This window comes from Ostrinia furnacalis, unplaced genomic scaffold (assembly GCF_004193835.3).
Source record: "Ostrinia furnacalis isolate ACB-3 unplaced genomic scaffold, ASM419383v2 OfSCF5576, whole genome shotgun sequence".
NCBI lineage: Eukaryota > Metazoa > Arthropoda > Insecta > Lepidoptera > Crambidae > Ostrinia > Ostrinia furnacalis.
In genome coordinates, this window is record NW_021135815.1 from 309263 (window position 1) to 334267 (window position 25005).

At 37.6% G+C, this 25005-nt stretch overlaps 2 protein-coding genes across 2 annotated transcripts; one reads left to right on the forward strand and one right to left on the reverse strand.

Moving 5' to 3' along the window:
- Positions 1 to 3797: 3797 nt before the first annotated feature.
- On the reverse strand, positions 3798 to 5327 carry LOC114361324 (uncharacterized). Its single transcript, XM_028316320.1, has one exon. It carries the CDS (start codon positions 5097 to 5099, stop codon positions 3798 to 3800), a length of 1302 nt encoding a protein of 433 aa, XP_028172121.1. The 5' UTR covers positions 5100 to 5327.
- A 110-nt stretch (positions 5328 to 5437) lies between these two features.
- LOC114361326 (shootin-1-like) lies at positions 5438 to 20945 on the forward strand (the record flags this gene model as incomplete). The annotated part of the gene is given in 10 exon segments (XM_028316321.1): positions 5438 to 5628; positions 9209 to 9333; positions 11188 to 11336; positions 12961 to 13118; positions 13876 to 14059; positions 17715 to 17955; positions 18748 to 18799; positions 18801 to 18964; positions 19997 to 20181; positions 20367 to 20945. Coding segments are annotated over 9 exon segments (1446 nt in total), but the record flags the coding sequence as incomplete, so codon positions are not given.
- Positions 20946 to 25005: the final 4060 nt, after the last annotated feature.

Consider the following 25005-nt stretch of genomic DNA (forward strand, 5'->3'; position numbering starts at 1 on the left):
GAGGTCGTAAAGGTGACTTTTAACGGCAGCCACATTTTTAACTGCGCCAGAGATAAATGCTGCACAGTTAGTTTCAATATCCTTTGTTGTTTTGTTGTTTGATACTTAATTCTAAGAACAAAGATAATTAACTAATTCGATTTCATTAAATAAAAATGTATTTTAAGGAAAAGTTAACTTTCAGTGGTTTCAGAGTATTTTTCGTTCTATGTAGTAATTTTATTCAGGATACTTCTGATTTAGAAATTAAATAGATAAATAGTGCGAGTATTATTTTTAGGGTTCCGTACCTAACCCAATGAAATATGGAAAAGTTTTACTTTACTGAATCATACTATGTAGGTATTAGGCAAGCTGGTTCGGAATCTCCGCACACTGAATCTGATGTTAAGGGCATTTTAGGGCAGTACTTTCTTATCTTTCATATGCATATTCATTTATTTATTGCATCATATCTTTCTACCTATAGTGTCTATACCCTCTTGCTTTGAAACATCATAGTTATCGAGGCTAAACTTATAGTAGACTGATGAATGATTGGCCGGTCAAAAGGTCCAATATTCACCCACAACAGTTACATAGAAATCATATAAACGTGATGATATTTCAACATAGGTATAAACCGCGAACTTAGCAGGAGTAAAGCCAAAAGTTTATTGCCTCATGACCGCCACAGACGCCCCTGCGTATGCGCGGTTGTGCAGAGATTGATTATGGACAGATGTGAACTGTGGTCTTTAGGCATAAAACTAACGAGCTAACATGAAGATAATCTAAAACAATGGTGTTATTCTAGTTTTTAGTCCAAAAATTATTTATCTTCAAAACCTTACACAGACAAATTTAAAAAAAAGTCAACTACAGTGTTGACTGTTGAACTGTGGATCCAAGGTATGGTAGATCGAGCTCCCATCCGCTGGACTATACTGGTAAGGGAACCCGCTCCCATAAGCATATATGGAGGAGCTTAGCCGGATGGGTTAAAGGGGAAAAAAAATTAAACTGCGTCATTTCGAGGATATTTTAACGTTTACCTAGTGTAGGTATAAATGAGTTTTGTATTTTATGGATTGCACCTTTACTTGCTCTATTATGAGAAATTTAAATAAAATATTTCAAGAGACAGAACAAATTAAGCGACAGTTATTTGTAGGCATAAATCAAGTTTATTCTTAGGCAGTGTGTAACTTCTGTGCTATACTTCAATCTTTGGTATAGGGCAGCGCAGGAGTGGACTGTGGTCGTAAACCATACATTCAATTATTATCATCCCCGGACCCTTCACACCAGTAATTGGTGGGCCTCAACACTTAGGTACTATGTGCTGGGGTTGCCATGAATTGCCATTTTAAAGGATCTTAAGAAAACCTGTCCGTCGTAATGTTAATACATTTAATTTATGTATCTTATACACTGCATGATTGTTAAGATTTTTTTAATTTATATAATTTCATACCATGACAATTAATTCATGTCAATTAAATGACTGGTATTTTTTAACATGATTTTACTTTGATTATTAAAAGATATATTCGTATCAGGAAGTCTCCTGCCATTGCAGTACTTTGATAAATAGCTACATTGTGTTGAGTTTAAAAAAAAAAGCTTTTCTTTTATTTATTTTTATTCCTTTGTCATAAATTAATTTCCTCAATTTTTACCAACTTCAACCCTAAACCATGGTCACAACACCGAATAACACTTGAATATAATGACCACTGGCCACAATTGGTTACTTGAAAATAGTTCCCAATGAAGTAAATCAACCGGCGAGATTACTGACCGCTCTGATTTATTGCTGATCTGCTTCCTGAGCTCCAGTTTGTTTTTGCTGTGACTACCAGCGACTATAAATTTGCTTTGAAATAACTCGAATAGTTGTTCTTTACGTATCACATTGCGTCTGTAGGGGTTAAATGTGGTAACATAGTTGTTGAAACTCAATTTGGTGGTTGAGACCAATACCTATCTGGAAAATCGTAGTGAAAGAAAATTAAAAGATAGGGAAAAAGGCACTCATTTTTTTCCTATCTTCTAATTTTCTTCGCCAATGGTTGAATCTGAAATATTGAAATATTTGAAACTAATTAAGGAAAGGAGTTGATTATAAATATTTATAATAGAATAAAATTAAATAATAAAATACCTTTTCAGCGACATAAAAGACGAATTAGTTACGAATAGGTACTTGGTAAGGGAAAATAAATGATTTATTTATTATTTATTACTTGATAAATTAAACTAAACTATTGGTTTTGTTACTCGATTGAATGATTGTACTGCCGATAGTACATAAGACAATACATTTTGTTGCAAAATATCACGTTCCGGTATTTGGTATGATATAAAAAGAACTCTACCTATTCCATGGAAGATAACCTACGATATTCTAGAATTCAACTTTCTAATGTTGAATTTAGGATCAGTTTCAGGGATTTCTCTTTTGCAAATATATTTACAAGCAAATAATCGCTTTACATCTGTAATATTAAGTGTAGATACAGCGATAGCGTGGTGAGATAAACGCCACTGCCTTGCTCCTGTACCGAGGTCGTGCCATCCGCTTGTATCAAGTTCTTATTATAGTACACATTTTACGGAAGCACAATAATATCGCCCATCTCTCTCTATTATTTTTATGATAATTCACATGATGACTTACGAAAACTCTACAACTTAATGACTCGTTTTTATACTTAACAGTTGGCACCCCTGGCGATTGACAGGAACTTACTCTACAGTGGCGCCATCTTGATGAGTGCAAATGCGATAGTCCTCCTACCACTTTAGCGCTCACCAGTTGGTGCCACTGTCTTCGCTACTAGCAGGCCCGCCGCTAGCTGTTTCGTCGCCCGCGTGCAAAACCGATTATGCCGCCCTACGACTACCTACTTAATGAGTTTTGTCAAAAAAAGGCTAATTTAATTGATGTTTTCTCATTTTTCATGCTATGACATATTTTCTTAAACTTAATAGTCCAATCAATTGGTATTTTTTTCCTGCAAAAGGTGGAAAGTAAAATGTTTTAATTTGTATTAAGTATATTTTTATGTATGGGCTAGTTATGAAAAAAGTATGTTTTCGAACTCGAGAGGTCAGAGCGTTAGTCACCATCTTGAGTTAAAGGGCCGAACATTAATTATTTTTTACATTTAACGCTTCAATAGTTGACTATATGAGGAAAATGTCTTTGAGAAGTATAAAGACGATAAAATTTCAATTGTTTAAGTATTTTTATTTATTCTGTGCGTCGCGTTGATAAAAAGTTATACAAGGTAGAAAATTTTCATTTGCACAAAAATCATTGTAGTAGCCTCCCCATCCCTCTTGGGTAGAGGGACGGTGCACACGAGTGTGCGATAGCAGGGAGGGTTAGTGGTGGACGTTTCGTGTGCTACTCCCGCTCTAACCGCACTGGAGCAATGAAGGGTGCGGGAGCGACCCGCTCAATTTCCTCTCCCTTACCCAGATGGGCGCTTACCCGCTTTGATCGGGAGATGGCCAAGGAGGCTGCATTCGTATGCGATAGTCACGGACGGTGATATGGCGGCCAACCAATTAAGAAAATCGTTAATTGAGGTGTGTGATGTTAACATGCCTCGATAACGCTACCGCACACCTTGTCGTGCTGTCTACTGGTGGTCGGCTGAACTAGCTGAGCTGCGTTCACTCGTAGCTGGCGTAAACGTTCACGAGACCCGTCATATGGCTTGCCTTTATGAAATCGGAGCCGCCAAAGACCGAGCGAGGGCAGAAATGCTCGCAAGTTTGGACGACGATACTAACTGTGGGAGATTTTATGCTAGAAACCAACTACAGCCTATTGGTCCTCCACTGACTAAAGAGCAGGCTCTGCTAGACAAGGTTTTGCGAGCGCTCTTCCCGAACCAGTTTGCCTTTTTCGCTCTACCATCCATGATAGATTCCCGCAGTGTCAACTCANTACCAGCATATCCTTGTAATTTCAGGGTTGTCCTAGCTAATTCCCTGTCTAAAATGTTGAGATCTTTTAAGTAAGTTTTTGGTAAGATGTTAACATCGGCTCCAGTGTCTAATTTAAAGTTGATTGGTGTATTTTTTATCAATAGTACAACTGACCAGTCATTATTACTAGAATTGTTATTTATTGTATAAATTACCTGATCACTGGACTCCTCCTGGACCTCGTAAACTTGGCACATTCTTGCGTAATGATTCATTTTATTGCAAGCAATACAGCGTTGCCCAAAAGCTGGGCAGTTGAATTTGTTGTGATTTATTCCACACTTTCTACACATTATGTTTTTATTGCCTTTGGATGTGGATTGTTCATAATTATTTGAAAACACATTTTTCCGCCTCACTGTTTGTTGATTGTGCGTTGACACTTGCGTTTGCGCGGAACCGGAGCCGCTATCGCGACGTCGCGCAGGTTGCCGCCATTTTGAAGTTCGATGCGTAGCTGCTGGCGAGTTACGCGGTCCGCCGCGTCTAACAAAGTGTACACAGGTCTCATCTTGCCGCTGATCAGATACTATTTCGTCGACATGATGCATCTGGGTGTCTGTCTTTATGCTGTTCGCCTGTAGTCTTGATATTTCAGCCAAAGTACAAATGTCAACCGCTTTTGACAATGTTAATTCCGTTTCTCTTAATAATCTTTCACGTAAAGCTCCATCCCTTATTCCACATATCATTCTATCTCGTACTAATTCACTCTTCAGTTGTTCAAATTCACATTTTGCCGCTATTTTGTTCAATTCGAAAACATATTGTTCCACCGATTCCAATTCTCGCTGATTCCGGGTAAAGAATGCATGACGTTCAATCGTAATGTTTTTTCTGGGTAAGAAAAATCGATCGAATTCCTTCAATAAATCCTCTATAGTTTTAATGTCGCCTTTGAATTGCTCATATACCTCACGACACTTTTCGCCTATGATATGCAATAAGATGTTTATTTGTACCTTATTATCCTTTTTCTGTAATTCACAGGCTTCGAAATAAATCTTGAAGGCATTTTTCCACTTTTCCCAATCCTTACTCAGATTTCCAGAAGTAACGTTCGTTATATCATTTTCAAAAATAAACGGTTGCGGTGGTTGCAGAATTGACTCCATAATTATTGCTTGAGGCTTCTTTGTTGATAATAAATGTTGTTATAACACATATGAACTTCATCAATTCTCACTTATTGCATTATGTTAATGCTAACATAAGTTCTTTTCGTATTTTACGACCTCCGACTGCGCCATGTTAAAGTGTCAGGGACGGGGCGCGTTAGTGAAACAAGCTGGCTAGAACAAGACTGATTTATTTCTATTATTCGTGGTTTACACCTACCTCACATTGAGCAATATAAAAATATAGAATTACCCACAGTTAAGGCATTGAATTTTGAACTTAATGTAAATGAAATAAAATTGAAAATGGATTGAAAATTTTTTTTCTTTTTTTCACAGCGAGACGGGAGTACGATGACCTCCAACGCCGCCACAACATCCTCACCGAAGAGAGGAACCATCTGGACGCCGAGCTGAGAGAGAGGGAGAGAGAGCTGAACAAGCTTAAGAATGTCTCCGAAAAGCTGTTCAGAGAGTACCAGCAGCTGAAGAACCAGCATGAAGTCGACGCTGGAGTTATGCATAAGTGAGTCACTTGATTTTAAACATTGTTATGCTCGTTTTTACGGACAAATTACTGATTTAGGGAACTCATAGGCATGGGTGTACTAAGGGGGGTCAGGAGAGGGCAGCTGCCCCCCTGGAAATTGTAAGCCCTTAGTTAGAGCAGCATGCATGAGGATCAGAGAATTGTATCCGCCTAAACGTGAATTCGCGATTTGAATAAGTCTCAATTTCTTAAGCCACAAGTACAAAATTGACGTGAGTGTTGCTTTTTGACAGCATGCATTTAATTCACTAAGGACACCCTACCCTACTTTCCCCCGGCACAAACTTGACCTTCACTGGTTGGGTTTTTATTGGCGGTCAAGCTGTGGATCCTGGCTACACAGGAGTTACAGTGGTGGGAACGAGAAGTGGGAATAGACCCGTACCTTTTTTTTTTTTTTATGCATAGCAAGGCAGGTATTTGACCACAATCTATTGTCTTTACACACACACACACATATTACTAAGAGTAGTAGAATTAACCTTTTTTGTTTGATCAACTATAAATCATATCATCCTGTATACCTACGCTATACGTCCTACATACATTCACAGCCAAACTGTCCTGTAACTGCTAAATGACTTTAGTTGGTTAACCTTATAGATTAGTTCAGGCGTTGTCAACCGCTATCCGATGTTATCTGCCCATTAGCTGAACGATTTTTAATGTATTCCTTATCTTATCTGTAGGAAAATTCGACTTTTGAAATATCATTGATCTTTGTGCTTCTATTTCAGTATAGGATTAAACTGAATAACTTTCTAAGTAATAATACGGCTATATGAGCTCATATTTTACCAGATTGCCGGAAATGGCCGGGTTACAAAAGCGTTCGCGGGTTCGAATTCCGATAGAGACAAATATCAATGTACTATTTATTTGCCTCTATCAAAATTAATTATTAAAATGTTAGAATTTCAGACTTGCATATTAAACTAATCTTTTAAAAGTCGTTAAAAAAGTGTCTCCATAGCTCAGTGATTAGATCAGTTGCCTTGCCTAAGGTCGTGGGTTTAATTCCCGCATCGATTTTTGCAAGTTTTGAAAAAAAAAAATGCTTCATTTATATCCGTCTTTTAGTCGCTATAAATAGATTGTAGATGGAGGTTCCATTTTAGTTTTGCGCTAGATACCGTAAAATGATCAAGGATATTAATAATAAATTATGCATTTAGGACAACTCAAACTTGCAAAGATCAGCATATCAATATATTACCAATTAAAATATATTTATAATTAAAATCAATATTCCTGTATAATATGGTCAAGCTTAACAACATTAACTATACATAATATGTTATTATGTAATAATGCATATCGATTACAATAATTTACATAAATTAATATTGAAATCCACTTTGAACGAGCATATTTATCAATTTCTGTCGCCACGCGCTTTCTACGCTTATACCGAGGCATTTAGTTGCAAAAATTATGATAAGTATGCAAAATAAGGATTTTATAACTGTTTTCACATTTGGTACATTTTTAACGCAGTTTACTTCCGGCTGTGGTGTTGGCGTGACCTATTGGAAAGATACTTTAAATAATTTAAATTATGAAGTGGTCTCGAGTGGTTAGTTAAAAGTGGTGTTATTAAAATATAGGACAAGATGTAAGTTCGATAAAGTGAGAATTTTAGAAACTAATATGAGTTTATATATTAATATTTTAAAATCGTATAGCGATCGTATTTCTTTCATTAAGTTTAAGGCCCAGAACAGACGGTGAAACGCAATTGCAACGAAACTGCAACTGCTAGTAACTTTTGAGTTGCATCTAAGTTTCTGCCATAGCGTCTGTTGAGAGACCACACATGACACGACCAGTTTGAAACTTTTAGTTTCATTCATAAGAATCATCAGAAAGTTGCAGTTTCGTTGCAGTTGTGTTTCACCGTCTGTTCTGGGCCTAACAGATGTAAGTAACATACTTTCTATAGCAACTGTCTACAGTATTTTTGCGCACGGGTTATGCATAGCTTATTTTTATTGCTTTATAACCTAGAAACAATAATAACAACAAAAAATTGTTCTGAATTTGCTTTTATGTGTAAAAAATAGAAAAATTCATATCAATGAATGTATGAAACATGAACATAGAGATGATTTAATTTGTTGCCAAATGTTTTTTTTTCTTTCTTTCTTTCATTCTTTCTAATTATTAAAACATAACGAACATCCATTTAAGATTCATTCTCACAAGAGAAAAATTAAAATAGAGTCCAAATGTTTATTAAAAATTAAAAGTTCTAATTTCCTGTCATGTTCCATAGAAGATTTTTTTCATAAAAATCTAACCCTATCATGCTTTCAGTATACTGGCCTTGGTAACGTCGTTTCTCAAATCCCGCTATATTTTGATGAAAGCGTGCCCCTTGTTCTTGCGAATAAGCCCCCATAATTATTTATAAATATATCCCAATGAGAATGTGACGTGCATCTTTAGAGACATTCTACTATGAAGATGGAAAATTCAAATCGCTATAACTTTTTAAAAAGCAAATATTTTCGATTTGGAATCGCACTTTTTTATATACATTTGCTTATATAATCAGAATATAATAAGTAAAATCCATGCGCAAAAAAAAATTTTTTTTTGTTGACCGGTGTAGTGTGCGTGTTGTTCAGAGGGTTATGGTTCATCCTGCCACTACTAAACTTCTAAGGGCGGTCGAGCCCTTGAGCTGAGGGGTCAAAATACAAAATCATCTTTGTTTATACTAATTAAATTAGCACTTGCAAATCGTCAAATGCCAATCAATTGAGGAGCCTTTAGCTTTTACATGTCTATGCTCTTAAGGGGCCTTTAGCCTTATGTCTCATTATTTTTTTGCCTAGTCGTAATCTTTTAGTGGATGCCGCGTACCGAAAAACCACCTACAAGATAGACCGACGACCTGATAAAGGTAGCAGGAAGGCGCTGGATGCAGGCCGCTACCAACCGTGCGATGTGGAAGTCATTGGGGGAGGCCAATGTTCAGCAGTGGACGTCATGTGGCTGAAATGATGAGGATGATACAACTCCACTACTGCAACTACTGTGTAGCCCGGATCTATCTAAAAACCCAACCAGTGTAGGTCATGTTTGTCCCGCGGGAAAGTGTAATTACATAGTAACGGTCGCAGTCTCCTGGCTCAGTCTCTTGTCTCGGCCACTTTTCTCTGTCGCGACGCGAACCGCCACCTTTTGTTTTGTTACCTGTCATCCGCTTTGCATTGGAAAGAAAGAAAGAAAAATATTTATTCGATGCATGTAGGTACACAGCAAGATAATAACTAAGACTAGACAACAGAACGTCTACAAGCACCAAAATGGCATCAGCTCAGTATACGCCGTGACGGCAGAGAGCGCATCACGACCACTGGTATTCTGCGGATGCCAGTTGAGGTAAAGGGCGCAGCTCGCCCAGGAACAATCGGTTAACGTAACAAGTAATTTTAAACATAGATACAGCCTAGACAGATTATTTTTTAATTACATTACTTATGTATAGCTAACATTCTAATAAAAAACAGCCTGTATAGTATTTTAAGCAATAGTATGTTGTCGCCAGGGTTATGCAGCAAGCTGGCGAGTGGTACAAGCAAAACAAGCAGCTGAAGCGCCGCAGCACCGCGCTGCTTCAAGCGCTGCCGGCGCGCGCCGTTGACATCGACCTAACCGACTCTACTGACACAGGTAAACCATAGAGATATAAAGGGTGTTGGTTTCAATCCTCGCCATATTTAGGGAGTTGATTAAGTAACTTATTCTGATCACGAATCGGTAAAAAAATTGACATCGAAAAAAAATTAAAACGGACTTTAACTTTAGGTAGTATTAAAGGCCGGTCGATCTATTCTCTTAAATAAAACACTGGATACTCATCTTTCACATTATATTGCCTTATTTTAATTACAATTCATCACTTAGCACAAAAGCGCGCGGAGTCGTCTCCGCGCGTCCCTCTATTCTGACGTTTGATCCTAGTGTGACATTGACGTATTGTCAATGTCACTATGACAGCATCTTATTGGCCACAACGATACCGTTATTTTAACGTTTTAGATTTTTCATAATTAACAGTAAGTTAAAGAAAAACACCTTTCACACTACCTACTTTACGTGACTTCCTTCAGTAGGTTATCCAACATGATAAGCGAGCGATCTGCGTAGCTTGATGGGTGCCGCGGTGTAAACTATTGCAGTATTGCGAGCCATAGTTCAGTTGATTTCGCACAGAAATTATTCGCTAAAAATTCCACTTTCGTTTGTAATTTTTTTGTGGGATAATGCGTTTATACAAGTCATAATATATCACCTAAATAAATATGGCGAGGATTGAAAACGACACTCTGTAGAGAGATGCGGATTAATGCGCTGAGTTCGAAACTCAGTGTCGCATTAGAAATTCACACACACAAACTAATCTAAATATGTGCTCATTATCCACTGCGGTATCAGTACTCAACGTTCGAATAAACTTTAGTACTACGCAAGCAATGTAAACTGTTTACATTATGACGTCGCTGCTGTCATCATTGCTGTCGCGAGCAATGTGTTCTGTTTTTGGGCATATTGTTGCGACACCGGCCCCGCCCCCTTGTCACATCTCCCTTTATTTTTTGTGATCTATTTAACTAATCTAAAGCTTTGTTCGAACTACTCGAATAATTTAGTAGAGTAACTCGCCTTCAGTAACTAAACTACAGTTACAGTACAGTTTTTTTTACTAAAAAAAAACTGTACGCACTTTTGTCTAGTACAGTTATATTTATAACAATGAATACTATTTTAAAGACTGTAAACCCTTGAAAAAGATGCTGACAATAGGGACTGAGTTTCTTGCGCTGTTTTTTCGCGTCAGCTCGGCGACTAAGACGCGACGACATGCTGCGGGCGACAATTTCATATATTTTGTTTAAAGATTCGCACACTTGGCGTCAGAGTCGCGACGACAAGCTAATATATGACAATTGATAAGAATAAGCGTTTATAAGTCCGGTCGCCGAGCAGATAGAATTTAGTCCAATGACCTCAAGCAAGCTACCTAGCCTTATCGCTCACCCGTAATTATATTGCTGTCGCGCTCGCACACTCACTGCGGCCGTCGGTCGCACAGTCGCGACAGCAATATAATTACGCTGCGAGCGATAAGGATGGGTAGCTAGGGGTCATTGGACGAAATTCTATCTGCTCGGCGACCGGACTTTAGTTGTTGCTGTCGCGTGTCGCCCAGTGTGCTACACTTAAAGCCAGTCGTGAATAATCTATCATGAGAGTCAGCGGCGAATACTTATGTCAGCGCTGCAGCTGGACCGGCTTGGGGTTGGTATCTTTCAGAGTATAATGAGCGAACCTACTTCCGAGTCGGCTAGTATGTTGTGTGGCATGGTAATCAGTCGTAGACCCTAACAATAACATTGTAATAATACTAAAAACACAGAATAATAATGTAGATAGGTACAATAGGACTGGCATGTCTTTGTAAGATAAAAGTCCTTTATCAAATAAAAAGATTAAAAAAAATAAAAAATCTATTATCATCTCCAGCGTCAGATACCAGCAGTAACGAGGAGGTGGAGTTCCTGAAGCAGACGGTATGCGAGCTCAGCCGGCAGACGGCCGAGCTACAGACCGAGCTCAGCGCGGCCAAGCTGCACGAGTTCGAAGCTCACGAGCTTAACGTGGCACTCGCACAGGTAATAAATAAGCTTATTAATAATCTCTTTATAATTTCCATTTGCGATTACCTATAAATGGCTAAGCAGATACATAATTTAAGGTCCCATTATTTTTATTGTATTGCTGTTGGTTTTCCGAATAAAATAAATCTTCTATACAGGGTGGAAACGTTAAGTGATCTCACTCGATTATTTCTAAACTATAAAAGATATCGAAAAACTGATTACTGATTCTGAAAGTGCTTCACAAGCTCTTTCAAACGGTACCAATAATAGGTTACAGAATAAACTGGATCTATCCGAAAATTCAATGTTTCCAGCTTCCATACATTTAGTAAAACCACATAATATTAAAAACTATACCAAATATTCAAAAACTGATTACTGATCCTGAAAGTTCTTCACGAGCTCTATCCAACGGTACCAATAATTTGGATCCATTCGAAAATTCAATGTTTCCAGCTTCCATACATTTAGTGCAGCCACAGTCATGGCACTCGTGTCTTGTTAATATTATAGCAAGTAAAGCCTAAAACCAATGTTTTCCAAGAATAATTTTAAATAAGAATGCTATTTAAGAGTTCATCATCATTTTAAGTGTTTGTTATTTAATAAAAAATAATCTATTATTGTTTGGCTGGCATACATTTAGTATGGAGGCTGAAAACATTAAATTTTCGGATAGATCCAGTTAATTCTGTAACCTAATATTGGTACCGTTGGATAGAGCTTGTGAAGTACTTTCAGGGTTAGTAATCAGTTTTTCGATATCTTGTATAGTTTAGAAATAATCGAATGAGATCACTTATCGTTTCCACCCTGTATATGGTATGGTAATCAGTCGTAGACCCTAACAATAACATTGTAATAATACTAAAAACACAGAATAATAATGTAGATAGGTACAATAGGACTGGCATGTCTTTGTAAGATAAAAGTCCTTTATCAAATAAAAAGATTAAAAAAAATAAAAAATCTATTATCATCTCCAGCGTCAGATACCAGCAGTAACGAGGAGGTGGAGTTCCTGAAGCAGACGGTATGCGAGCTCAGCCGGCAGACGGCCGAGCTACAGACCGAGCTCAGCGCGGCCAAGCTGCACGAGTTCGAAGCTCACGAGCTCAATGTGGCGCTCGCCCAGGTATGGTTGATAATCTATTTATTTATAACAAAGTCGTGTTAGTTTTACCGTTTATAGTTTGAAGAATAGTGGGATAATTATGGTTGGAGCAATTTTTATGATGTTTTTATTTTTGTTTTATAACCTTGTCACTTGGCAGGATAGCACCAACTCCGAAAATATCAATCATGTTATAATTATGTTCCTAGTAAATAAATAATGCTATTATTTTAAAACAATGAATGGATTGATTGAAAAGCGACTAAAATAAATGACTTTTGTAACTGAAAATCAATATGGCTGAATATTATGACTGTATCATCTTACTTTAACTTTAGCAAACGTCAAAAATCTGTCAAACTCCATACATAAAACACCGGTTATTATTATTGTTACGGTTACCGCAACTCAGCTTATGTAAAAAGTTAGCAGAAAGTATTTAAGCTGATTTCGCTTACAATAGTCAGCTAAAAGAAGTTATCTCATGAACCAGTTATGTTATATCATTCCCTCTCGTTCCAGGAAGTAGAAACAGAGCGAGAGAAATGCACATCCCAACAGAAGGAGTTAGAAGAGTTACGCAATCAACTGGAGCGACACAACCGCGTGTCCAAGCTGCTCGTCGACGAAGTGTCCGCGCTCAAGAACAACGCCGACAAGGACAGGGAGATGGCTGAGACGTGAGTGCGACAGGGATAGCAATATTATTAACCTAAAGCTGATGTTAGACGAGTGTATACGACAAAGATAGGTGCCGATGTCCGAGTGCGAGTGCGACAGAAATAGCATTAAGGGTAGAAGTCAATGACAAATAATGTGGGCGCTTAAAGAACAATGAAGATAAGGGTAGGGACATGGTTTAAACGTGGTGCGATAGAGATGTGCCAGCATTGAGTGTGTCATCATCATCGTCATCATTTTAGCCACAGGACGTCCACTGCTATAGGCCTACCCCAATGATTTCTATATGTAGCGGCATCTAGCGGCTTTGTGTTATCTTTATGAGGTCGTCGGTCTCATTGAGTGTGTACTAGGTCAAAATGGGGCATCTATACTTTGTGTTGGCTTATTCCACTATTCCCCGTTGACAATCCCCGTCAACGGGGATAAGTGAACTTTTTGTTCACTATTCCCCGTTACCGTTAAATGAGGGTTTTCGCGAATGAAAGATCCGCTAGATGGCGGGACGTGGATGTGGGGTCCGACTGCTGCGTGATTGGTGGATTTTGACATATCTGTCAATGTCATGTCAAAAATAACCAATCCGGCAGCATTTAGACCTCGCGTCTACGTATTGCCATCTGGCGGATTTTTCATTCGCAAAAACCCTCATTGGATCTTATAATGGGGAATAATGAACTACAAACTTCATTAAAAACCAATTTGTATTTCTGTGACGTATCAATGTACCAAACATTCCTTTCTTCCTCTCTCCAGATACAAATCCGAAGCGCGTGATGCTAAAAAGCGTGTCAAACTGCTCACTCATCAGAGCACGCTGCTCATGGGGGAGTTAGAAGCTGATGAGCGACTCATGCTGCTTCTGACCGAAGTGGACAGCCTCAAGGACGCGTTGGAGAACCAGGCGCTCAGGCACCACGAACAAGTGGAGGAGTTGCAGGTATGAGGAGCTAGTCAAAGAGCAATTGAGGAGTTTTAGGTATGAAGGAGCGATTTGAAGAACTGCAGGTAAGAGGAGTGATTGAGGAGCTGCATGTATTAGGAGTAAGTCGAGGAGATGCAGGTGTATGAGGATCTAGTTGAGGAGCTACAGATGTGAGGAGTAACTTAAGGAGCTACAGGTGTGAGGAGTGATTAAGGAGCCGTAGGTATTAGGAGTGAGTCGAGGTGCAGGTGTCATGAGCAATTGGGGAGTTGTAGGTGTGAGTTAAGGAGCTACAGGTGTGAGTTAAGGAGCTACAGGTGTTAATTAAGGTGCTACAGGTGTGAGTTATGGAGCGACAGGTGTGAGGAGTGTCTTGAAGAGATGCAGGTGTCATGAGAAATTGAGGAGTTGTAGGTATGAGTTGAGGAGCTACAGGTGTCAGGAGTGACTTGAGGAGATTCAGGTTTATGAGGAGCTAGTTTAGGAGCTACAGATATGAGGAATTAGCTGCAGATGTAAGAAGCGGGTCAAACTGCTCACTCATCAGAGCACGCTGCTCATGGGGGAGTTAGAAGCTGATGAGCGACTCATGCTGCTTCTGACTGAAGTGGACAGCCTCAAGGACGCGCTCGAGAACCAGGCCCTCAGGCATCATGAGCAAGTGGAGGAATTGCAGGTAGGAAGAGCTAGTCAAAGAGCAATTGAGGAGTTTTAGGTATGAAGGAGCGATTTGAAGAGCTGGAGGTAAGAGGAGTGATTAAGTAGCTGCAGGTATTAGGAGTGAGTTGAGAAGCTGCAGGTGTCATGAATAATTGAGGAGCTGCAGATGTATGAGGAGCTAGTTTAAGAGCTACAGATATGAGGAGTGACTTGAGGAGATGCAGGTGTCATGAGCAATTGAGGAGTTGTAGGTGTGAGTTGAGGAGTTACAGGTGTGAATTGAGGAGTTACAGGTGTGAGTTAAGAAGCTACAAGTGTCAGGAGTGACTTGAGGAGATTCAGGTTTATGAGGAGCTAGTTTAGTAGCTGCAGGTATGATGAATTAGCTACAAGTGTGAGAAGCGGGTTAAATTCCTCACTCATCAGAGCACGCTGCTCATGGGGGAGTTAGAAGCTGATGAGCGACTCATGCTGCTTCTGACTGAAGTGGACAGCCTCAAGGACGCGTTGGAGAACCAGGCCCTCAGGCATCATGAGCAAGTGGAGGAATTGCAGGTATAAGGAGCTAGTCAAAGAGCAATTGAGGAGTTCTAGGTATGAATAAGAGGAGTGATTGAGGAGCTGCAAGTAAGAGAAGTGACTTGAGGAGCTTTAGGGGTCATGAGCATTTGAGGATTTGTAGGTGTGAGTTGAGAAGCTACAGGTGTGAGTTAAGAAGCTACAAGTGTCAGGAGTGACTTGAGGAGATTCAGGTTTATGAGGAGCTAGTTTAGGAGCTACAGATATGAGGAATTAGCTGCAGGTGTAAGAAGCGGGTCAAACTGCTCACTCATCAGAGCACGCTGCTCATGGGGGAGTTAGAAGCTGATGAGCGACTCATGCTGCTTCTGACTGAAGTGGACAGCCTCAAGGACGCGCTGGAGAACCAGGCGCTCAGGCATCATGAGCAAGTGGAGGAATTGCAGGTAGGAAGAGCTAGTCAAAGAGCAATTGAGGAGTTCTAGGTATGAATAAGGGGAGTGATTGAGGAGCTGCAGGTGTATGAGAAGCTAGTTTAGTAGCTGCAGGTGTCATGAGCAATTGAGGAGTTGTAGGTATGAGTTGAGGAGCTACAGGTGTTAATTAAGGAGCTACAGGTGTGAGTTAAGAAGCTACAAGTGTCAGGAGTGACTTGAGGAGATTCAGGTTTATGAGGAGCTAGTTTAGGAGCTACAGATATGAGGAATTAGCTGCAGGTGTAAGAAGCGGGTTAAACTGCTCACTCAGGAGAACCAGGCGCTCAGGCATCACGAGCAAGTGGAGGAATTGCAGGTAGGAGGAGCAATTGAGGAGTTTTAGGTATGAAGGAGCGATTTGAAGAACTGCAGGTAAGAGAAGTGATTGAGGAGCTGCAGGTATTAGGAGTAAGTCGAGGAGATGCAGGTGTATGAGGACCTAGTTGAGGAGCTACAGATGTGAGGAGTAACTTGAGGAGCTACAGGTGTGAGGAGTGATTAAGGAGCCGCAGGTATTAGGAGTGAGTCGAGGTGCAGGTGTCATGGGCAATTGGGGAGCTGAGATGTGAGTTGAGAAGCTACAGGTGTGAGTTAAGGAGCTACAGGTGTGAGTTAAGAAGCTACAAGTGTCAGGAGTGACTTGAGGAGATTCAGGTTTATGAGGAGCTAGTTTAGGAGCTACAGATATGAGGAATTAGCTGCAGGTGTAAGAAGCGGGTAAAATTAAGAACAAAACAAGGGCAGAGTTCAATAATTCACGCCCTCATCATAAGGCAAACATCTGTGCACAACAACTACTGTGACCCATTTTTGTACTACCACGTTGTATAGTCTAGTTATTTCCAAATTGTAAACGGCTATTAAACCAGCCCTATCGAAATACAGTCTACTCTTTTATTTAAGTTCCCAGTAGGACCCTTTTCATGCGATTAATTAATGATATTAAAATGTATTAAGTAGAATCGCTTTGCCATTGACAGATACGTCTGATGACAGAGCTTACATTATTTCTACTTTTGACCACCATGAGCGCTGCGATAGATTATATTACCCCCACCTAGTACTTCGCACCCAGCGAATATCTGATTTGGAATTTACATTTAATTTCAATTGAAGATCACTACAGAGTTTGATAAGGTCGTGTTTTTCTGGAATCTGTTTTAAATTGTACAAAAAAGACCAAGATTCTGAGTACTCACATAACTGTTCAAATCTTTCGTTGAGTGAAGTTAACGTCGTGTCCAAAAGACAGTTGAAAAATTCAACCTCAAATTTTTTTTCTGGAGAAGTTTTAGGCTCATCTTGGGCAGTTTCACCAGCTTGGCGCTTAACACGTCGAATTCTNCAGATATGAGGAATTAGCTGCAGGTGTAAGAAGCGGGTCAAACTGCTCACTCATCAGAGCACGCTGCTCATGGGGGAGTTAGAAGCTGATGAGAGACTCATGCTGCTTCTGGAGATGTCAGCGAGACTTCAGATCTCGTTCAGATTTGTCACTCCTGTGCCACTCCCATACACTGATGCCCGTTATCACCAACAATCAAAATTCTTATTATTTGTTACCATAGGGGTCACTTAAAAATTAGGGATTGATGGTGAAAACGCGCATGGCCCAATTAAGCAACCTATAGTTTAGGGGTTGCAGGACTTGCAGGCATAAGTGAGCAGCTGTAGGTGTAAAGAGTGAGTTGAGGAGTTATAGAGCGGTATGAAGAGCAGATAAAAGGAGTGACGACATGGTAGAACTGGAAGCGAGTGAGAGGCTGATGCTGACGACGTATTGTCGTATAGATTATTTATTTGTCTCATTCGCTATGTTAGGTAAGGTGGCCGACGCTAAGTTGGTAGTTAAAACAATTTTGTTAGTTGGGACCTGCTCTAAGCGGGCTCCTTCAAGCGTGTCTGTATCGAAAGACAGAACTGTGGGGATATAAGTCTTCGAATTTCTATTGATGTGTATCCCAATCCATCTTGAATTTCTTGCGTTCCTAACAAAAATGTTCATTTATTTCCAGCTAAAACTGGCAGAGAAGCACGAAGACACAGATATCCTGCTCTGGGAAGAAAAGATCCGCTTAGCGGAGGATGACGCGCGCCGAGCGGTCGAGCGAGCGGAGCGCGCTGAACGGAGGCTAGCGGAGATAGAGCGGAGACTAGCGGAGGTCGAAAAGAAGCCGCTGAAGAAGTCCAATCTCTTGTCCAGGATCAGTTATTTTGAGAATGGCGGCGAAGCGAAAGAGGAAGTGGAGGTTACTCGTAAGTATTTATCATTAAGAATTCTAATTCTAAGAACATTGTTACTAACTCTACTAATATAGTCTCTAAGTTCAAATTGTTACTAACCAAACTATGGACTACTTTTGTCTGAAAATAAATGATTTTTATTTTTATTTTATTTATTTATTTTATTATTATTAATTGGCCTTAGACCACTAGACAAAAATGTGTGATTCAATTTCCTTATCGCTTTATGAAGCTAAGTAGTTACATAATGTATTATAAAACTTTTAGGAATGTCTCTGGCTGTCAGATTGGCTAACTGAGTCAATTCACGGCAATTTTCATCCAATTTTTTATAGGCACTTGTTTTCCTCAATTTCCCAAAGTTAGTTTTTTTTCCGTTTTCACCATCAATCTTTAATTTTTAAATGACCTTTATGTCAACAAAATTCCTGTTATTTGTCACCATAGGGGTCACTTAAAAATTAGGGTTCGATGGTGAAGACGGGTATAAGATTAATATTTTACAACTAAATAGTTGAAACTTAAGTTGAATAGTATTTGTACGGTTAACAGCACGTCAACGTAAACATTGTGGTATCTTACGTAGTTGCGATAGGGGCGACTTCGCAACGAAAATGTATAGCTTGATGTGCTGTCGACTGTACTATAATGGATAGAAATAGATAAAAATATTTTAAACAGTTAAATAATTAAAAAACGTACGTATCTACTTTATACGCTGTGATATCGTACACATGATGATTGATAGTTTCACTTACCTTCCTCAAACTTTGTGCTTAAATTTTAAATTCTGTTTCATTCCAGCACCACCCCCAGAACGGTCTCCCTCCCCACCGCCCGCGCCTTCCATCCCTCCACCCCCCACCTCCCCTCGTACTTCCACCCCCTCCGCCCCCTTCATTACCCCCTCCGCCGCCACCGCCACCGCCACCGCCGGTAGCGTTCATGGGGGAACATGAGGACATGGCCACGTTGCTGGCTAGTAAGCAAGGGACGTTGAAGAAGACTAAGCAGAATGGAGGTATGTTATTTTGCGTAATATTTTTTGGACATATTTAAGCAACGAAGTAACGGGTGTAACTTTTTTTGGACATAGCAACGAAGTAACGGGTGTAACTTTTTTTGGACATAGCAACGAAGTAACGGGTGTAACTTTTTTTGGACATAGCAACGAAGTAACGGGTGTAACTTTTTTTGGACATAGCAACGAAGTAACGGGTGTAACTTTTTTTGGACATAAGCAACGAAGTAACGGGTGTTTTTAGAGGCATACAACTTTAAATTGGTTACACTGTTTCTAGTGATAGTTAATTTGATAGTTGGTGGTACATTTGTGGTATGTTTTGGCATTTCATAATTAAATAGAATTACATCTCGATTACGCTACATTTGAGCTAACCTTGGGACCCTTAGGCCCGAAATCATTTTTGAGCATAAATGCCATAAGAACATCTTTTAAACAAGACCAATGACCATATGAATATAATATATTTTTACATATTTTATTTCATTTTTAAATTGTATACCTCTAAAAAAACACCCTATATTTGCGCTCGCTGGTAGAGCAGTGGGCTTACGATGCGCGCCACGATAAACTTTTATCAAGGCATTTTATCGATTGTAAGCGATAACCCTATACATTTGTTTAGTATTTCGGAACCTTCCAGCGCCTTTTCCCGTGAATTCGTACGCGATAGTCCTCATTAATTTTAATTTATTATCCAATCGTCGTTATTATATCGTACAATTTCTTTTACTTCAATTTTGTAAACGGCGATTGAATTGGCTATCTTTTGTGGCATTTATTGTAAAGTGCCTTCGACATTTTATAGAACAACGAGCGTTTGTAAACTGACGATGCCGTTTGTAAAATATCATACAATTTGCCTGCGACATATAGACGACATCTCATCAAGATAAAAAAAATGTTATGTAGTTGTTATAGTAGGCACTATTTTATAATCTTACTGTCCTGTCGCCTGTACTTATAGTACTGTATGAAACTCGTGTAAGTAATTCAATTAATCTAAACAAATTAACAACTCTCCTCCAGGTGGAGCCATAGACGCGATAGTAGACCAGATCAAAGGCGGCAAGTTCCAGCTTAAATCCCGGGAACAGAACCCCGAACCCCGCCCCAAGGACGAGCAACCAGAAGCGGTTAAAGAAATGCTCGCTATACTCGGCACGCTGCGCAAGAGACGCAGCGTCAAGAGGGACTTCAGCGACGTGTGACACGTAAGTTTGTGATTGGTTATTCTTAACGCAGTAGGGGATCGGTAATACAAATAATTATTTAAAATTATACATGGTAACACGTTTGAAAATGTATGCAAAGTTGACCTATAATATAAATAATATTTAATAACATTTCTAACACTCAAAGATATTTTTTGTTAATAAAATAATATCGCTTGTTTCAGAAAACCATCTCATAAATAGGATTCCTGCATAATGCCAATTAGACAATATAATAAGTATTTTTAGTTTTAACACTGATTATGTCTTCCTTTGACAATATTTTATAAATACATATTATTTAAATTTCGACCACAATATTTCGATGATGACTACTGACAACTAGTGTTGCCTAACTATCGATAGAGCATAATATCGAGAGTAAATATCCCCATTTATGTTACGAAATTACTCTTTTAACTTTATCACACATTACAATAATTATATTAACATATTTTCTATTCTATATCGTATTCAAACTTCTCGTACAAAAGATATAATTGTAACAAAACATATCCATGCGCATTTCTCTTTATATGTTTTATAAAAATATATGACAATGTTTTATAAGTACAGTAGAAATATTATATTTATAGAAAAATATTAAGGCTTTAGATCAATATTAAATGAATGGTTGGGTTGTTTGTAAGTTTGTTAAGGCGGAACATGGAAAAAGAAATGTTTACTTATGTAAAAATAACGTATGCTATATTAAAAGTTGAAACCGTAAATTATTATTATACATATTAAAACAAGTGGAAAAATCATAAAAAAACGTATTTTATAATTTTCCAACAGGGATAGAGTGTAGTGTTGCCATAATAAAAAGTTATTTGAAATCTTTTGAAAATAAATGTGCGTATGTTATAATATTATTTTCGGGCGAACTATAACTTATTTGATGTCGGTATATGGAAAGACTGAATTGAAGGTCGTGTAAACTATTTTTGATATTCTTAAAAGCTATTGTCAAATTTATTAGTACAATATTATAAAATAATGTCTGCACATCAGATTATGCATTTTTTCATGCAAAATGAGCTATTACAACTGATTAAGACTCATATTACCAGGAATTGATTACTGCCATTTGTAATTCCAAATTGCCATGTTTAATATTAGTACAATAATAATATTTATTTGAATATAAATAAATAAGAGGAAATTTTTGTATTGTATTGCTAAGATTTTACAAAAATAAAGATATTTAAAAAAGTTAGATGTGGAATTCTCAAATTATCAACAGCTTTTAAAACGTACTGGCAAAATAATGTATATTACGTGTAGATTTAAAAATTACAGATTTTTTGAGAAAGATTTATTAAATACTTATGACTGTATACAAAATATTATAAAAGATTTTTGACGTGATCTGAAATACTCTCAGAATAATATTCATTGAATATGTTAGTGTTAAATGAGACCTATTGTTATTTTTATGTATACGATAGTTTTTTATTATAAAACTATAGATTAAAAGAGTGCAAATTCAGAGACAAGATACTTTCAATCGATTGGTATTTTCAGAGATGCGTCTTTTTCTCACTTAGGTGATTAAAAAAAGACATAAATTGACGGTTTTATAAGAATATCTCTGAATTTGCACCATAAAGTTACGATGTTGATATTAATGCATGAGAATTGATATTTAAAAGTTACCGACGGTGCCAATGCTTTTGATCGAACCGCATCAAAATTGGCCAAGCATTTCTCTGTAAAGTATTATTTAGGTTTTAAGCTATTAGTTTTTATTATGAATAAATATTTTGTATTTTGATTCAATTGTTTTAAATTTAGACAGTTAAGCTAAATAAGGAACTTAAAAATATATTTTTTTTAGGAAATGTGCATGTGGCATTTATACGTCGCCATTTTGACAGTTGTGGGCGTGGCTTATCGCCATATTTAGCGTCAATTCGTATAACATGTGACGTCACATTTTATACAATGTTTTATTGTAAAGGTCGGGTTGCATTTGTGTGGTGCGGCGCTGCATAAAGCATCGAAATATTTTATACATTTTGTATAGTGATGTCGTATTACAGTTCTCGCGTATAACTGAGTCAGTGCTTGAAGTATTTGAATTTTAGTACATTTTTTAACTATTAGTTTACATTTTGTTAATATTTAACCATTAGTAGCAAAATGTAACAATTAGTTATTTTTCAAAAAACCGGGCCTAAGTAAGTTAAATGCGGTCCAATCTTAATAAAAAGTCCGGTGCTATCATAAAATGTGTATAATCAAAAAATGTGTACATAAACCTAGAACTCCGACTGAGGTCTTTTCTGCTCGGCTTCCCGCGTAACTCACGAAAGGACCCTCCTCGCTTGGCGCGTCGCTGGAAGTTAAAGGGTTAACTGTAGCTCAGTTACCCTGCTGGTTTTAGCAGGGAAACACCTAAGGTCAAATAGTTCGTAACACCTAAGGTAGCCAAAAGGTTGACAACAAAACCTTATTTGTAAGCAAGACGTGTTGCGAACTTTTTGGAGCTCATTCCACTATTCCCCGTTGACAATCCCCGTCAATTGGAGCTATATTAGGATTTTATTTTTAACGTAATGGGGATTAATAAACTTTTTAATTCATAAATCCCCATTTTAAGCTCCAATTAGCGTTGACTGGGATTGTCAACGAGGAATAGTGGAATAAGCCCTTTTTGGCTACTTTGGGTGTCACGATTCACAAACTATTTGACGCTGACTGTACTATAGAAATTGAAGTGTTGACTTACCATCGGGTATGCCAGGGATCTTGGGCCAGTAGAGTCCCTTTGGATAGTAAATTACAAATATTTTTTAATAAAAAAACAAAAGAGAAAAGACGGTTTTGTGTTCGATTACAATATGCTTCGCGGTGTAGGTGTCTCCTTTTGCTCGCAATTGACAAAATTAATAGATACTTACCAACTTAGTGAACTATATCACAGTTCTGTAGATAAAAGAAAAAATAACTTATTTGTGAAAAATAGTCCACCAAAGTGATAATAGTGAGTACGCTTGATTGCTGGTGTTAATTCGTAAACCGTGGTAAGCACTTTCAGCTTATAATGTGGGTGTTGGCGAAAATATTGACACAATAACACAAAAAAGATTTCGCGTCCTTAATTATTGGGAGTGAAAAAATAAAATAAATAAAAACAATCACAAAACATTTATTCCAGTCATTTAATAACATTTGCTCAAATTATATAGGTTCATTCATAAAAAACATACAAAAAGGCATTCTTTATACATCACTTTGCATGGACGGTATTGTTAATACTTTTAAAAAATACAAATATGGTGGATACATGAATTTAAAATTGCATTTAATAATCACAACAGATCATTTTGTACATTATTTTCACTTACAGAAAAAAGGGTTTGCCTAAACACTGCAATATGTTGAATTTTATCTTTATACACATCATATTTTACATTAACATTAACAAACAATAAATAAGTTATCACGATTTTGAATCTTATCACAATATACAAAAATCTGACTATTTGTTCATCATAAAGATTTTATAGGGTTTAATCTAACGCTGGAGATGTTATGTATAGCAAAAATAGATAACATAAAGTTGGGTTGACCTTCCCAGCGTTTGACAGGCGAAGACGGGGGCGAACTATAGTCGAAATAAATTAAAAATAATGTTTTACTTATGTTCAGTGTTGCCAATGTAAAAAAATACAAAAAATGGGCGGAAATCAAGCTTGAAGCAACTACATTCAAGTTTTCATGTATTAACACAAGTTTTTGAATTATTTGACAGTGAACAATAATTTGGTTTAACAATTTGATGATAGGTATAAATAATAACTTGAAAACTTGGGCTAATAATATAGACAACGGCATGAAATTACTGTGATAAAATTCAAAATCTAAGCACATTAAGTAAAATCAACGTACAGTGCGAATTATCTAGATAAGCTGAAGCGCCTGCATCAGTGTTGCTACTTGTGAAAATGATTGATACGCTTACAATAAATAAATAAGATGGTAACTATTTTAGGACAAGGGCATTCACGCTCTATGTAGATTACTAATACTTTAGATAGAATTATTACCTTTTTGACAGCTGTCAATCCGAAAATATTAATTCATTTTAACTTTACATGATGATTAAACGCATGAGTGCTTACATTAACAATGATACATTACTAAACTAAGAGAGAACTGCCCACTGTCCTTTATTCAGTAAATGATGTAATCAATCGAATCGCTGATACAAAGCAAAATTACTATTACCGCACAGTCTGTTTCAATCCATTCAATAAAAGTAGTTATTGCAATCAATACAAATACTCGTAAACTTACACTATGGTGTCTTTAAGTACCTTTGCTATTAATATTTTAATTTTTTACAAAATGGCTCAATACAGACTGTTTTTTTGCCAAAACTGTAAACAAACAATTTTTTGAGTTTTCGGTAAATAATTGTTTTATAATGCATGTAACAATCAGAATAATGTTTCAAAATGGAGCAAGAAGTTTTTCTTACCATAGCTTCTCTGTCCTTTATACAGGGTATCCCAGAATGGGTGAATCAAACTGATAGGGGAGGTAGCTCTACTAATGTACTATCCCTAAAAAATATGAAAAAAAAGTGCTCTAAACTCCAAATCTAGTCATTATGTTCAAAAGTTTGTTTACAGATAAACGAACCGATCATGTACAATTAATATTAGTAAGAAAAAAGTACAAATAAACTCCAAACGCAGCAATTATAGCCAGATACTTAGGCAAAGCTGATTTATTTTAACTTTTTCAAAAAAATTTTTTTTTGTTTCCTTATGCGCTTTATTTTTTTTCACATCTTTTAGGGATAGTACATTA